The sequence below is a fragment of the Anarhichas minor genome, unplaced genomic scaffold (genome assembly GCF_050575085.1).
Source record: "Anarhichas minor isolate MPS153535 unplaced genomic scaffold, ASM5057508v1 ptg000045l, whole genome shotgun sequence".
Lineage (NCBI taxonomy): Eukaryota > Metazoa > Chordata > Actinopteri > Perciformes > Anarhichadidae > Anarhichas > Anarhichas minor.
Window position 1 is genome coordinate 3,562,482 of NW_027466491.1, and position 15,793 is coordinate 3,578,274.

The 15,793-nt window shown below is 42.4% G+C and overlaps 2 protein-coding genes across 2 annotated transcripts; one reads left to right on the forward strand and one right to left on the reverse strand.

The window, feature by feature from the left end:
• Window positions 1–7,120: 7,120 nt before the first annotated feature.
• On the forward strand, window positions 7,121–10,488 carry tmem229a (transmembrane protein 229A). Its single transcript, XM_076111855.1, has one exon. The coding sequence runs from the start codon at window positions 7,196–7,198 to the stop codon at window positions 8,276–8,278; it is 1,083 nt and encodes a 360-aa protein (XP_075967970.1). The 5' UTR covers window positions 7,121–7,195; the 3' UTR covers window positions 8,279–10,488.
• A 692-nt stretch (window positions 10,489–11,180) lies between these two features.
• Window positions 11,181–15,120, reverse strand: LOC142971202 (hyaluronidase PH-20-like). The gene is made up of 6 exons (XM_076111854.1): window positions 14,939–15,120; window positions 14,681–14,849; window positions 14,375–14,593; window positions 14,126–14,284; window positions 13,591–13,680; window positions 11,181–12,869 (listed from the first exon to the last, which is right to left on the reverse strand). The coding sequence occupies exons 1-6, from the start codon at window positions 15,118–15,120 to the stop codon at window positions 12,432–12,434; spliced, it is 1,257 nt and encodes a 418-aa protein (XP_075967969.1). The 3' UTR covers window positions 11,181–12,431.
• Between the last annotated feature and the right edge of the window lie 673 nt (window positions 15,121–15,793).

Sequence of the window (15,793 nt, forward strand, 5' to 3'; positions counted from 1 at the left end):
TGGGGCATTTGTTTGTTAACCCGTGTCGGCACGCCACCATGGGACCTCATTAGGGTTAAGGTTTTGCTTTGTGTTGTTTTGCTTTTCCTCGTAGAATTTTTTTCCATCGAGAGCAAAGTCGCATCTCGACATCCATCTTTATTTATTGTAGCAACTTTATTTTAGGATTGTGAGGCATTTTGACATCATAAAGTTGAACACAGTGTCATATTTCCATATCCAAGCTTTTATGTTTACCAAAGACACACATTGTGCTAAGAATAGGCTTTAAGGAGCACGAACAGAAGTATCCTTTGCTTGTAAAGTGACACTTGATAACAAAATGGCTTTATCTTTGAAAGGGACTGAGTGATTGTGTCTGTGAGGGTGCTTAATAGTTTCTTCTGAGAAGAAGATAAAATCAAACATGAAATATGTTTTAATGTTAGGTATGCCTTAATAAAGCATGTAATACGAGTTGAAAATACTCACATTCCATCTCCAGCTCCTAGAGAAACCAAAGTTGTATGTATTTCTGTATGTGGAACTTTTTATTCCTTTTGCAGAGTACTGCTCTCGCTTGAAGGGGTTTTGAAAACCAAATATAAAAAGGTTACATGACCTGAGTTTAGGTTGGTTGTATTACTGTAACAGACAATATGCAAACACAAAATATTATATTAATATGAAAATGTTGCAGACTATTACACCCCCATCCATCTATTTGTATGTTCTTTAACCCTTTATCATGTCCAGGTTGTAAGGACTGGAGCCTTTACAAGCATGCATTGGGTAAGAGACAGAAAACCTCCACCCAGGTTGCCAGTCTGTCACAAAATTTACACAAATTGACAAATAAAGATACAATTTAGTTTCCAATTCACCGAGGCTGCCACTGAGCACAGACAATGACAAAATAGCCATGAGGTCAGAGGTCAGGGTTTCAGGCTCCTGGTACCACAGTTAAGAGACAACATCCTACGCTCTGCTTCCACTGGATGTCTATACATCAACACATCCCACTGATAACTATCAATCTCCTGCGGTCACTTGTTTCCTCCATATCCCTTTCAACAGTATTCTCTCTCTCTCTCCGTCTTTCTCGTCAACAGCTGAGGGGAAAACACAGACAGACAAAAGAGAGACTAAGGGCAGAGAGAGTGAGAGACAAGGAGCATCATCAATGATCCATATCCAGATCACTACAGGTCTAATACATGCCCTAGCTGATGGCAGGTTGAACCAATCAGAGCATGATATGAGGTTCATATGTGTTGGTATCCCATGGCTACAATCTCCCACACACTCCCTGGGGCGTACAGAGGATGGTAAACACAATGGATGGAATGCAGAAAGGCCCACAATACACAGCCCATAGTAGTGTCGGTCTACTCCTTACTTTCTTCCATCCTTGCAAATTAACACAGTAGTTTTGTCCCAATATGAAACACACACACACACACACACACACACACACACACACACACACACACACACACACACACACACCAGGTGACTAAAATTGAATTATGCCATCCTCTGCTGCCTTGGCTGTCTAGACTAATATAGAGAGGGCGGCATTGAGGGAGGTTGAGAGGTCCACACACACAAAGCCAGAGGCAGATAGACGACAGAGACTGTCTGGCAACAGGTACACAGAGAGAATCCGGACTGAGTTAACTAACTGGGTTTAAGGAGAGGCAGAAAAAGAGGAGGCGGTTTGCAGCAAAGTAATTGGGATGAACAAAGGTCAAAGGAGGAACAAAAGACTTGTAATTGTCAGACTACGTTGACAGGAGAATAAGACAGGGGGTAGAATGGGGTCATACAAGTGTGGAGGATTACGATGGGGGAAATTACAACCATCTGAGTGAAGAGGAAGGAATAAGTCAAAAGGTAGAATGGGCTTTGGACAGGAAAAAGGTGACACATTTGAAGTGAACCTGAGAAGAAAAGGAGATGACACATTTGCTATAGCTGGGAGAAGTAGGAGAGGTTATATAAAAAGGAGTACAAAGTTCTGTTTCCATCAGAATTAGCCTTTACAGGAAGTTTCTACCTCATTCTGTGGGAAAAACATCAAACTGTGAGCTGACACTGTATTGCATGCATGAATCGTTTCCTGAAAATCCCTTGTGCACGTAAAGGGAATTTTCTATCCAACAGTCAAGTGAGTTTTGAGAGAACTTCTGAATCGTTATGCGTTCTTGGCCCTAATGCAGTCATGAAGCAAAAAGCTCATTTCTTTTTCCATATAAACAAATTCAATTTGGGGAGATTTTCCATTTATGTGCATCACAAAAAACACAATGATAAGAAAACAATACAGAACAAACTTAAAGTGCCAACTTGAAGAAAACGTTTGAGGCGTGTAGGAAGGGGTAGAAGAAGAGAGTAAAAGGTTATGCAACTGGGAGGGGGGCATGAGAAATTACAGCACTGCAGTTGTGAGAAGAATAATAGATTCTGCTGAAAAGAGGTAAAAGATGTTTTACTAGAGACAATACAAGCTATGTGGTGGGCGGTATGGGGGTTAAGAGGTGAAAGAAAGGGGGAAATTAAGGTTAGAGTGAGGCTGAAGACATGTGAAAGGATGGAGGAGGTGGTGAGAGGGTTATTTAAGATGACAAGGTTAAAAGGAGGGTCACTAAGGTTACTGCAGAGAGGAGTGCAGAGATGAAAGGAGAGGAGGAGAAGATGAGCGGGAGAATGAGATGGGTGAGTGCAGGCACAGATTAATTATAGAAGTAGATCCACCGGGACGTACACAGGAGAATAGAAGAGAGAAAAGAAGTTAGAAAAAGAAAATATAAATGAGAGGAGAGGAAAAGGGTGAGGACAGTTGAAAGACTCCAACAATAGCATTATCCAGCATCAAATGAATATATTATAGTTAAACTATTGCCATCAAGACTTGGAGAAGATGTGGTTCCTAAAATCACACTGGCAGAGAGGCAGTGACTGAATACAAGATGGGAAGGTGTGAGGGTGAGGAGGACAGGAGAGGAGAGAGCCTTTAGAGGAGAGACAAGGGGAGTAGGGGAGTAGAGAAGGGTAAGGCGAGGTGAGACGGGAGAGTCTCGGGGTTGCACAGAATTCCTAATGAAGAAGAAACTGCAAACAAGAGCCTGAACTACTCACGGGAATATTGCAAACCTCCTATTGGGATGAGTGATCTTTATACTTTCTTCATCCTCCCATCTCTGGAGGGAGCACATGTTTACACATACGTGCAGACTCTCCCACATAAGCAACAGGCACACTAGCATTATTTTATGCATCAAAAATGTATAAATTTGGGAAAAGAACACAGACATACAACCACAGCATGAGCTTATTGGCACACACAAACATTACCCTATCCCAGCCTGACCATATGAGACAATGTGAGAGCATGACAGCAGATTCACATTAATTTCCTGCGGGACTCGGTCAAGCGTCACATCAATCAAACATCACATAGCTTCGTCTTACAGCCATTCACGGGCTGTAATGAGACAGGATATATCTGATTGGAAAATGTTTTTGTATGCACCTGTGGAGAGGCTGTCAAGCACCTAATATGATATATCTGTTCTAAACCATATGATGAGCCATGGGTAGATGTAAAAGAGCCTGATTAATACATTGTACGACCCTTCAGAACCCAAATGAACATATTCAGGTTTCAGGCCTTAAACGGCGCTCTTATATAAATGACACCAGCAGTAGAATAAGCTTGAATCCTCCATTGTTAACCTTTCAATCAGCACACGGTGATGGGTATGAAGCAGTGCAAGGCCACAGTACAGACACAATCATATGTCTATTCAGGCCACACATTTGAAGTATTTTGCATTGGCCATCATTGATGCACAAATATAAGCACTGTGCATTTAAATGTGCTCCATGCAAAACAGTATTTTGTTTCTGTGAATTAACAACATCTGAGTCAGAGGGGCCCACCCATGCCATGGGCGAGTGTGCCACACTGCTGCCATCTAGTGTTAAAGCCTGAGAAAACACCACAGAGACATAAACAGCCTTCTTGGGAAAATAATTCTAGATTTCTGGCAATTTGAACACTTTTAAATTGATTATATGAAGCGTACATGGGATGATATACTTGTATGGTCTGGTGTAACAAATGCTTAACCAGGAGTTGTTGTGCCGCTACATTTTCTGCGCCATTGTCACTCCTGAGCATCCATCACTTGGCGTACAAGAATCCACCAAAACACATTCAAATGCATAAAACATAGGCTACCCATGGAGACCCAAAGAGAACAGACCGGCTGCCTGTCATAAACTCAAGGTCCACACAGTGTTTCATCTGGTGAGCGTGGAGACTCAAACTCACAGACAAGCAGATGTTTCACCGAGGGACTCACTTAGGATCAAAGAAAGTGTAGAAGCATAACGATTGCATGAAATATCAAGATCATAATCACATAACAGATCAAGTCTTTTAAATCTCCAGGGATTTGTCTTGGTGGCACTGGCACACCTCACACAGAGATTATCAGCACAAAGGAGAGACAATGACATCAAGCACACACGGAAATTAGATTCACTGTTTGACTGCTAGTCAGTGAATATTCCACAGTTTGCACGCTTCATAATAACAAAGCCACTGTGCCAGTCTGCCAGTCATCCGAGTAAAAGACATGAGGAAATGAATAATCTGTGTCGCTATACGGTGACATCAGGAGATAATTTACCGTTCTGCAAAAACAGTGTTATCATCTGAATTACTAATGTATTCACCCATCCATTTGTCTCATTTCACTCCAACTTTCTTCTCATAAAATAATGAATATTAATTTGTCAGGGTCTTTGTGTCCTCTGATAAATGAAACCATAGTGAAAAATAGCACACAGTGATACAAAGGGAATCCAATATATGAGACAGCATCAGAGCTAGAAGAGGTCAGTGCAGTTTGATGCGGACTGGCTTCACACCACAGATTATTATTATTTAAAGACTAGCGTCTACATTCTGAGCATGAAGAATTGTGGCTATTTTCTGTAGCAATCAGTCGAGGTTGAGAAAATGCACTTTAGCAAGGAGGTGAAGATGTGCATGTGAGAGAGAGGGTCAGGTCTTGTCAGCTGACATATAAAATGTTGTGTTTGACCTGAACTATTTGAAAATGAGTCTTGCTTTCTTGTCTTTGAGTCGGCTGTGCGAGCTCTGAGTCGCGACTGAGTGGGTTCAGGCTCGAGTTCAATCTGTGCTGAAGTGATTTCTGATGGTTTTAAAGCATGCAGAGACATCGTTATCTCTGTGGCCCAGAAAGACCACTGATATCTCTATTTCCTCTGAGTGCACACACACACACACACACACACACACTATGCATTCACAACCAAATACAAATAAACACATAGACGGCCCACAGACATTTACAAAAGCACACATGAATATATTCCCACACACAGAAAGACACAACTGCATCCTGCAGAGAGATGCTGACACTCAGAGCACTCAGTGTGCAAACAAATGCTGTTAATATACACTCTGTGACACCATGAAAGACTGTTCCAAGAGGTAGAATACAAACTCACACAAATGAATACCCTCGCACACAAACACATAAGAGAGGTGAATGAGTTCCAAATGCCAAACTGCACCATGTCACACATGCTGCCTGGGCTCATTTAGCCTCCGATGAGTTTCCTTTGGTGAAAATAAGCCGGATCTCTCACGGACTCAGTAGTGCCCATCTATGGCCGTCCAGTCATACTGCAAGCCCTCTCACCAAGGTACTAAATACTGTATACGACCGCAGGGTTTAGATGAACATAAAATGTATATGTGCAAATTCTTATGTGCATCTTTTGTTTGCACTGTACTGCTGCTCCATATTGTTATCTCTGTTCTGCTTATTTCTACAAAGCAAATGAAACACTTAAAATCATAGTTCGTTATGTGTCACTATAAGCTTTCTTCATCTCATTCAGAATACTTGTTTTGGTTGATTTGGTAATTTTGAATTAAATTACTGTACTTGTTCAGTATCCGTTCAGCATATTATGGATAGTCCGGCTGAAATCGTGGCTGATTAATAGCCTTAATCTTATCATTGAAACCATGGTCTCATATTGAGATTAACAGTATACATATTAAACATTGTTGAATGTTTTTTTCAGTTCATAACCGCAGCAATAGCAAGACAGTAAACAGGAAACCATTAGAGGAAGTGGAGATATTGTGACTTGGTGGTATCCATTTCATGTATCTATCAATGCCTGACAGTTTATGTATTCATTTAACATAATGTATAAGTGTCACTTTGAACATAAGATTTATGATACAGGCCATCTATCTATCCGTTTCCTCGTCACACAGGTCTATGTACCTAATGGGTGATCAATTCATTCTGATGAAAGATGATGGATTAGTATACAGGACCGATATTGGTCTATCATATTAACAGAGTAATCAGCTGTAATTGTCATTTATGACTCGTAATTAAACAGTCAGGACGTCGCCTGGGGATGAGAGTTAAATTAATAACGGTCAGAGCCAAAACGTCCCATATGCGCCACAGGTACACCTCCTCCTCCATCTCTTCCTCTCTTATGTTGCCTTCAGGTGCTATTGGACATTTGGAACATTATTTTGGCGGTGCACCAAGTGCCTATGACTGAGGTGGCCGCACCTGCTGCCACACAGCAAATTTAAATACCTGCAATCCTCCTTCTTACTTCTCTACTGAGACCTTTTGACTTCATCCACATTGGACCAACATCAGCAAACAGATTTATAATGACACATGTTTTTTGTTGAGCCAATTTGTTGACCCCTATGGCGCTATAGAGTTATGTTTTTACAAGGACACACATGCACGATCGACAGTTGGTGAAGGTAACATGCCAAAACATTTGGCAGTGCTCCCACAAAGGCAGGAAGAGGACTGCTCGCTCGTAAACAACGTAGAAATAAACAATGCACATTTCAAAATTGGCTGCGTTTCATGAGGAACTAAATGTGCTAAACATGAGGTTGCACACAATGAGTTTGATGAATGAAACAAAATGTAAACAGAACTTTTGTTTGTTGTTGTCAAATTGGGTTCACAAACTGGTTTAACAAATGCAGGTATTTCCGGGGAACACGTGAAGGCAGCAGCAGTTGTAGGGGGTGGTTGCAGACGCAGCTTGCTTCAATGTGCTGGAACAAACAACGTGTAGGAAGAGTGAAGCTGGATCCCTCTAGAGAGAGTGACAGATCATGGCCAGTCGCTGGCGAGACGGTCCTCGCGGTCATTCAGGAAACCCCACCGGTGTCCTGAATACGGCGCGAATGCCCCACCAACAAGAACCGGTCGGAGAGACGGGGGACGCGGTGGAGTCGCTCCGGGAGCTTCCGCGATGGATGCGGCTTTACTTCTACGGGATGCACGGCGTGACTCTGGATGTCCTGCTCTCATCGGTACAGGGGTTTTTAAATCATCGAGACCCTAAACTGGTGGGCTTTTCCTCTCCGTATCTTTGCATTATGCATTCACTGACCCACTTTGCGCTGGAGACGATTTACTCACAGAAGAGGTGTTTCCGAGGTCGGCCTGTGGTGTTTCATCTTGTTTTCTACCCGTCTGTCTACATCGGGCTGCAGATCCTTATCGGGAACATCAACACTTTGCCCGAGCACGTGCGGGTGGTATCTGGCACGCAGCTGGTCGTGCACTACATTCTGTCTCTCTACTTCGCCCTGGTGTTCCACAGAGGACTGTCAAGGCTGCAGTACCACCGCTCCTGCGCCCCCGACTGCCCGAGAGAACTCGGCCCGGAGGACAGAGGTCATGATCGGGGGCCTCTTCGCGGTCTCCCCGGCTTCGTGCGTTTCTTGTTCTTTGGGATGCAAGGCCTTCTGGACGAGGTGATTTTCACCTCCATTTTCAACCTCGTGGAGAAGTCTGACCGGAGCCTCAGCGGCCACACGTCCCTGTGGTCCTTCCTGATGTACGGGAGCTGCAGCTTCGTGGTGGAGAAGCTCTACCTTCACTTGCACTACGACAGAGGCTGGGGGACGTGGCGGCGGCTCCCCATCTACATCTGCTTCATCTACGCCTGGGAGTTCTCCTGGGGTCTGGTCCTGAGGCAGTTTGGCGCCTGCTCCTGGGACTACTCCCATTATCCTCACAACTTCATGGGACTCATCACCCTCCTCTACTTGCCCGGCTGGGCCTGCCTCAGTTTGTACCAGGACGTGCTGTCTAATGTCCTGCTGAGAGTCAAGTGCACCAAAGATGTGAACGGTTTGAGTGAGGAGAATGGAGAGGTCAATGGACCGGTGGAGTCAAAGAAAAAATGACTTTAATTTGTATTCAGATCGGACTTATTTAACTGGAAAAGATGTAAATGTTGATATTCATAAAAAAGGGCAAGAAGTGACTCTTTGGACAGTTGGTCAGCAATGTGACAACAGATGTTGAGATGTTGAATGTAGGATTCAACATTTTATGCAGCTCATTTTTTCAGTAAGTTTAGAGTCGTGATACTTTGGAGTCTATTCACTTATTACCAGTATGCAGATGAGACAGTTGTTGACTCTGCAATGCCTGATATCTCTGGGTCCAGTGATAAATAAAACACAACTGAGGACCATGATACACCAAACCTGTGTAAATGCAGTTAACCTACTGCCATTTTATCTAACATATAGTTTTATTATGAACCTTTTTTCAAGTCTACAAGACTTTGGAAGTTTGGAAATTCCGTTTTTTAAATGATTGCAGTGGCAGACTTGCCATCTTATACATTACATTCATATACATTACATTCCTATACATTACATTCTTATACATTACATTCCTATACATTACATTCTTATACATTACATTCATATACATTACATGCATTGTAGCAGGTCTAGTTTGAGTTGGATGGATTATGTCATTTACATAACCATTGGCATGCTTTAGCTCATATCTGCATGCTGAAAATAAAATATGGAAGGTTTATGGATTAGACATGATGATATTCATAGTCAGTATTTCTAAGACAAAGTCAAAAACAACTGGGCATTAACCTCTTTTTCAATGTTAATTAATATTTTAAAACAAACTCCCTATTTTCACCCATCTTGTTAATACGACCCTCGACAATTGCATGACTACTATTTGCATGACAACTAATAGAGCAGGAATAAACCCGGTAATAAATGTAGCAAGAAAACCTGTAGCTGAATGGATACGAGGAGCAGAGTGCGACACTACTGTGAATCTTTTATGAACCAAGCATTACTTTGCAGACTCAAGAAACAAGGCTCGGTGTCCATGAGGCTCCTCTTGATAGATTAGAAGCACAGCAGTGATTTGTAAATGGTCATTCTAAAATGTTTTAACCTTCAGCATTAATGACGGTCTCAGTCAGAGAGGTTGCGTTTGTTCCATTATCAGAATAACCGGTTACACTAGAATGATGCACATTTAATTACAGCTGATCACATTTACAGATTTCTGTATCCAACACAACAAAAACAGGTTTTTAGTTAAGTATTCCCTAAATATACTCCAGCTGTGTATACAGAGCATATTCTGACACCAACATTTGCTTTACAGTAGTCTTATGCCTTATTAACAGACTAATCTAAGTACCTTGCACTGTGACCAAACAAATGGTACATTTAGCCATCTTGTCTCCTCCACACAAGTAACTTCATTAGGTTTCAGTCGGAGTTTGCATTGCCAGCAGGTGAACCGGTTTCACTCCCACATTAGCATTTTAACTTTCTGCTGGAATCAATCCGGTCATTTATGAATCCACCCTTTAATCATGTCTTCATAATTAGAAATTTGTACTAATCACAACTCTGAATTCTGATAATTGGTTGTTAAGATATTGTAGGAATGAGTAGTATTTTCTGAATGTTTGGATAAGCTTGTGATTTGCTGAATGCAAAGCGTGAGTGAATTTTAAAGATTTTTTTTGCTAGATTTGGGTCTGTTTTGAGGGTTCAGTTAAACCGAGTAAAATACTTAAATACAGGGCAAAAGTAATCGGTAAATTCCCTTGTGTGTTGTCAGAGCAACCTTGAAATTGTTGCACTTCATTTCTGAAGTTATAATAGAATCATTCACTTTAGATTCTTCAAATAAGAAACCAGATTTCCTTGTCTGTGGTTGATTTATAAAGAAATCAAATTGTATTTTGTCTGCAAATATTTAGAAGGGTACCTGGCAAAGATTATAGCTAATCATTTATTCATCAACAAAAAGATGTGACAAAACTTATTTTGAATCCATGTCAGAACGTTGACAGTAGTAGTTAGCCCTGTATGTGGCTGCTGTTTTGTTTTTTGTCCACCTTGGCAGCGAAAGAGGTTCTTCAACATTTGTATTCACTGAACCGAATACATTACTTTGCACTTCTTTAAGATTTTTCCCGGCAAACCTGTTTTAATCAAACGTTGCTTTGTGCTTTGTTATTCACAAATTAGTAAATAGACCATACTGCTTTTAGAAACCTGAATTGCAATGGCATGTACCGTACGACTTCATTAAATCTGAAATTTCCCTGTGACATGACTGGCATTCCTTTATGTTGGTAAATACCATTTACATTATTCAGCAAAGTTCTGAGCAATACCGTCTCACACTGTATCGCTGCAGCAGAGCGGCCAAGCAAGCCTGACGGAGGAAACATTTGGTTTCACTCTTTTCATTTGGTCTCCTGTGTGTTTAGGCTTTGTTAGAACATGCCCTAGGCTACCAATGAAAAAAGGTCCGCAACCTGTTTTCAGGCTGACTCCTAACTGTCAACATATCTTAGGCATGAAACTATAGCCACACCAAAAACTAAAGAAAAAAAAAAAAAAGGTGCTAAGACACAAACAACAGGAGGTCATGTTGGCTGTATGCTGTGGTGGGAAAAAAAATTTAACAACAAAGAATAGTTTACCAAAGTACTATAAGCACATTATCTTGTATTCCCCCGCCTCCCCCTTCGCAGATGTCCCCCTCCTCCTCGGTCCACCGATGCAGCCACCAAGGCCAAGTTCCCAGCCTTGGTATTGTTTTCGCGTGAAGATATGATAACATTTATTATTTGGGTTTAAATGAGTCTGGATGGTCTGCATATACGGAGGTTTTAAGTGATGCAAGTTATAACTAAAACAACAAAATGATAAATTTCCACAACATACGCCTGTAAGTTAGTTGCTTAAATACACTTGCATTGGTTCCTGGTTCACACAAAGGCCATTTGTGCTATCTAACTACTTCCCTGTTGTGATGAACGCCCACGCTTTAAATCTTTAACTGATGTCTGCATGTGTTCTTAACTCGCACGCTCACTGTGGCATCACAAGTCGCCGTGACAGGGTAAAACTGAGCTGCATAACCAAGAATGTATCAAGCCTTCCTCTCTCTCGCTCTTTAAACCACCTCGGAGATCACTGACGCAAGCAAGCTCGTGAGTCCAGACTCACCTCACACGCTTACCGCCCAGAGGACACCGTCAATACACCATTGGCCTACAGTATTCCCACAATGGGAATGTTAAACACCAACTCCTCCATGCGGACTCATTAGCACCCTCAATCAGCAGTTTACGACTGCTGTGTTCAAGCTGAAAACATGGCTTCATGCAGATGAAAACAGGGAGTGAGATTCAACGGTTTGCCTTTTAATTAGTTCATTAACGTTAACCCCAAACCCACGAATACAACACCTGGAAAATTTGACATGCAGGTTGACCAGTCCATTAACCTGTCAGGCTCCATAGCTCAATTTTTTTTTAAATAACATTGAATTAATGGTTAATATATGCAGCTAATGTGAAAGGTGCAACTAATTGTGACAAACACACAAAAATGTAGCCAAACTGCCATCTTTTGTAAGAAAAAAAAAGCTCCAATAAGCACTTCTCAATACCAAAGACAAAGCAGAGTTCTGCCTCCTTGTGGCCTACAAATCAATGAATGCAGTTTATCGGGCCATGAACACCCACACAGGTGTTTTCACTTATCTGATTAGGTATCTACTCGAGGTAAAGTTGGATGTGTAGCAAAGCTGAGAATCACAATAACTTAATTAGTTACACCTGTGCTTTTCCTACCATGTCCATGACAAAGACAAAGTAAAAACAAAAAAAACACTCCTGCCTCCATGTCTCTTTTCATTTATTTACATATACAGTCAAATCATAACAAAATACCCAGTGGGATTAATATTGTCACGCAGCTAATAGTTACTTGAAATAGCACAGCATTTGTAAATTTGGTCTTAGATTATTAGCAAACCCCTGTTCTTTGACAAGACAGAACATGTTTCAGTATGTCACTGATATATAATGCGCATATTATAAAGATGAAGTGATGCTTCCTGGGTGCTTATAATACTGCAGATGAACTGTCCAACACTGGATTGCGACGGGACGGGTTATTCCCATGGTCTGAATGTACAGTGTTTGGTTTAATTGGTGTTTTTTCAGAAAGCTCGGAAAAAAACCTCATTCATTACAAGCTAAACTTTCAAGTTCTTTTTAACATTGTCCTTAGTAATACTGGCTTGTTGCGCATCATCTAACATGACTTTATTTAACGTGTGAAACTTCTGGTACAGCCCTTGTTTCACACTAAATACCAGGGCCTTGGCTAGCTCTTTGTATGTCCTGGGTGAGCAGCTCAGTCCTTTGTAGCACTGACAGGTAAACCTCCTGCTCAAAGGCTTCAGGTCTGAGAGGCTAGGTCTCCCCAGGACGAGGTAGCGGTTCTGAACATGCAGGATCCGGAAATTCCCGGGGTTTAGATGGAGGTAGTGACCGGAGTCGTAGCTTTTGCGGACACAGCGGCCATTCCCTCGACACAGGAAGTTGCTGCAGAGCTGGGCGGCGATGGTGACATTGGTGATGTAAGGGTTGAGGGTGGAGGAGAGGTAGGAGGAGAGGGCTGCACAAGACGTCTGGGGAGATGAGAGTGGAGGAAGGGCAGGAAGAGAAAATTATTCAAAAGTACATATACTTTGTATATTTATACACTGTATGTCTGAAACAGAACATCACAGCAAGTCAACAGCCCTGAAATATGTTGATATGTACTGAAAGGAATAGTTTGATATTTAAGGAAATACTCTTACTGGCTGCCAAGAGTTAGAAAAGAAGCTCAACAGCACTCTCATGTCCATTCGATTTGAAGCTGAAGCTAGGAGACTATTAGCTTAGCTTAGCTTAACATACAGACTGTAAACGGGGAAACAGCTAGCCTGTGTCTGTCCAACATGTTATAACATTAGGCTACTTTATCCTGTGCAAAAACTGCAAAAAGTGTTTTAGGCTCAAAAATGTACAATCCCAAAATAACAACCTAATGCACTGAATAATACGCAATAGCTGTAAGACTATTATTTAACTTGAATTTACAGAGGTATCTTTCAGAAGACTTTAAACCGTGAATGTCACTATCATCAAGCTAATCCTGGTTTCCCTGCCATGGATTAACTAATACTGCTACACTATACCAACCAACACAATCCATCAGTACCTGAGCCACTCAGGTATTGTCAGTCAGTCTCAGAGACGAGCGGACTGCCATATCATCTAACTGAACACATTGTCTCCGGTCTGACCACCGGTACGCTGTCATGTCTTTCAGCAGTGCGGTGGAGGTCTGCCGGGTGATGTTACCTGGTCATCATAGTCAGCACTGGCCCCCCACAGCACAGCGCCAGACACTCCCGCCGCTGCACTCTCCCCAATGGTGCTGACCAGGTCTCCCTGGACACAAATTGTATTCTTTATTGCCTTTGTTTAGATACGCAGAAGACAAAAAGCATGCATGGTCCACAGACTTTTACACTGTTTATTTCCCCCAAAACACTCACCCTACGAGGTGAGAAGAGAGGATAATGAGTACCTGCTCAGGTGAGGGTTACCACCTGAGCAGGGTGTTGTTACACCAAGAAACCAAACTCCTCTTAAAACTGGAACCTCATGGAAGCGCCTCACTGCGAGGATGAAGAAGTAACCCAAGATGCATCTATTCTAGTCGAGTGTGTGGTCGCTGACTAATGAGTTCTTTCAAAAATGCAATGTTTGTACAGCAGATTTAATCACTGACTTATTTATAGAGAGTGGTTGTCAGTCATTTCTTCCAAGCACAGCTCATACTTCCTCTCATATTGCTCATAACATTTGTTAAACAAATTACACTCTTGTTTACCTGGCTGAGGAAGCGTCTGTTCTGATCAACAAAGACAGGTCGCATGTAAGCAAACACGGGCGCAGTGCCACTCCGTCTGGGCAGGGCAGATACTCTCAAAGCTTCCTGGACACGGTTTCTCACCATCAGAGCAGCCTTGGGATTGTCTGCCAGAGAGACCTGAAACAATGCAAGGATGCAGGGGGGAAATGAGGACTTGAAAATTGTGGAAATAATATTAGAGATGCATAAATAGTAAATGTTACTAACCTGCAAGTAGACAGAGGGGTAGAGGGCAGTGCTGGACTCCCACAGCCAGAGCAGCTCATCATTCTGCCTCCTCACCTCCTTGGAGCAACGGCCTGTGTAGTCTGGCCTCTCCCAGCCATAATTGTAGCAGTTAGGGAACAGGTAGAAGCCCCAAAGATAGTTGGGTCTCATGGCTCTGCCCATTGCCAATATCCCTGACATGAAACTCTTGGCTGCCACCTAAAACAGAAGGCAGAAGGAAGAATAACATCTGAGTTCAGAACAATATTATTTGTTTTATGAGTTTTTACACAGTCAGTTTTTCACCTGGAAGTGTTGTTTGGCTTTCTCTGTGGCCTCATGCACTGACGAGGAGCGGTTTGTCTGCATAAGGTGTGCCACAGATAAAGTCTGGTAGATTCTCTTAGTGCCCCAGTTTCTGTCCCATAGGGGGCGCCATTCCTCCCAGTCTATCACAGCCAGGCCTCGGCTGGTCCTGCAGGGAAGACAGGAGGGTGAAGAAGTAGGTTCAAGATCAGCATCAAATGTGTGGAACAATAAAGGGTGAATTGTAAGTAGGCTCACTTGGATGGGATGTAGTAGTTGATATCTTCTCTGGCTTTGTTCATACTGGCTTTCAGGTTACCTCTCTGAGGGATGCCGCCATTGAACTGTTTCCTACGAGCGAGGTCTACATGTGGGTACAGACCCAGCCGGTCTGTGTAGAACAGAGACAGAAACTGGCCTGGGACCTGCCGCAGACACATGACAAAAGGAATGTCCCGTAAATAAGTAGAAGATAAAAATGTCAACAGCTTTATAGCCACCAGTTAATGAAGTATCTTTCCAACATGGAAATTAACCTGTATAATTCAGTTAACTTCATGTATTGTACTGTGTTGGCATCATCTTGAAACAACACCCAGGATAAATGTTGGCATGCATTTAAAACATGTAGCAACCAATCAAATTTAGAAAATAATTTACTAGAAATGTTCTTCCAGCTGTATGTAAAGTAATTGAGCATGTCATTTGATTACAGCATGTGCTTTGCAACCATGGATTTGCATGTGAATAGAATAGACTCAATGCTAGCAACTCAATAATCACACAACATTCAAATATGTGTCCCCTTACCTTAGCAGGTGTGGCCACGCCTTGAAAGGGTGAGGTGTCCAGTGAGATGTTGTGCCTGTTACACACCAAATCAGGGATGTTCCAACTAACGATGAACGGCTGGTGCTCAAACAGCGGAGCTGTGGTGTGGGGGAGAGGGGGAGGCGGAAGTGGTCCGGGCGGACAAGAGGCTGCTGCCTCTGGAGGAGATGGCGAGGTTTTGGGGAGACGGGTGGGTGAGGATTTGGCAAGAGGAGGTGGTGATGTTTTAGGGGTTGAAGGCAAGGATGCTGTGAAGAGGGATGATGTTGAAACAGGAGAGGG

What these genes read in the sequence shown, in the direction of transcription:
- tmem229a (XM_076111855.1), top strand. Translation starts at nt 7,196, where the DNA reads ATGGCCAGTCGCTGGCGAGACGGTCCTCGCGGTCATTCAGGAAACCCC.
- LOC142971202 (XM_076111854.1), bottom strand. Translation starts at nt 15,120, where the DNA reads ATGTGTCTGCGGCAGGTCCCAGGCCAGTTTCTGTCTCTGTTCTACACA. An exon ending in AACTACTACATCCCATCCAA is followed by an intron (nt 14,850 to 14,938) that starts GTGAGCCTACTT and finishes TCTTCCCTGCAG; the next exon opens with GACCAGCCGAGGCCTGGCTG. An exon ending in ACCCCTCTGTCTACTTGCAG is followed by an intron (nt 14,285 to 14,374) that starts GTTAGTAACATT and finishes GCATTGTTTCAG; the next exon opens with GTCTCTCTGGCAGACAATCC.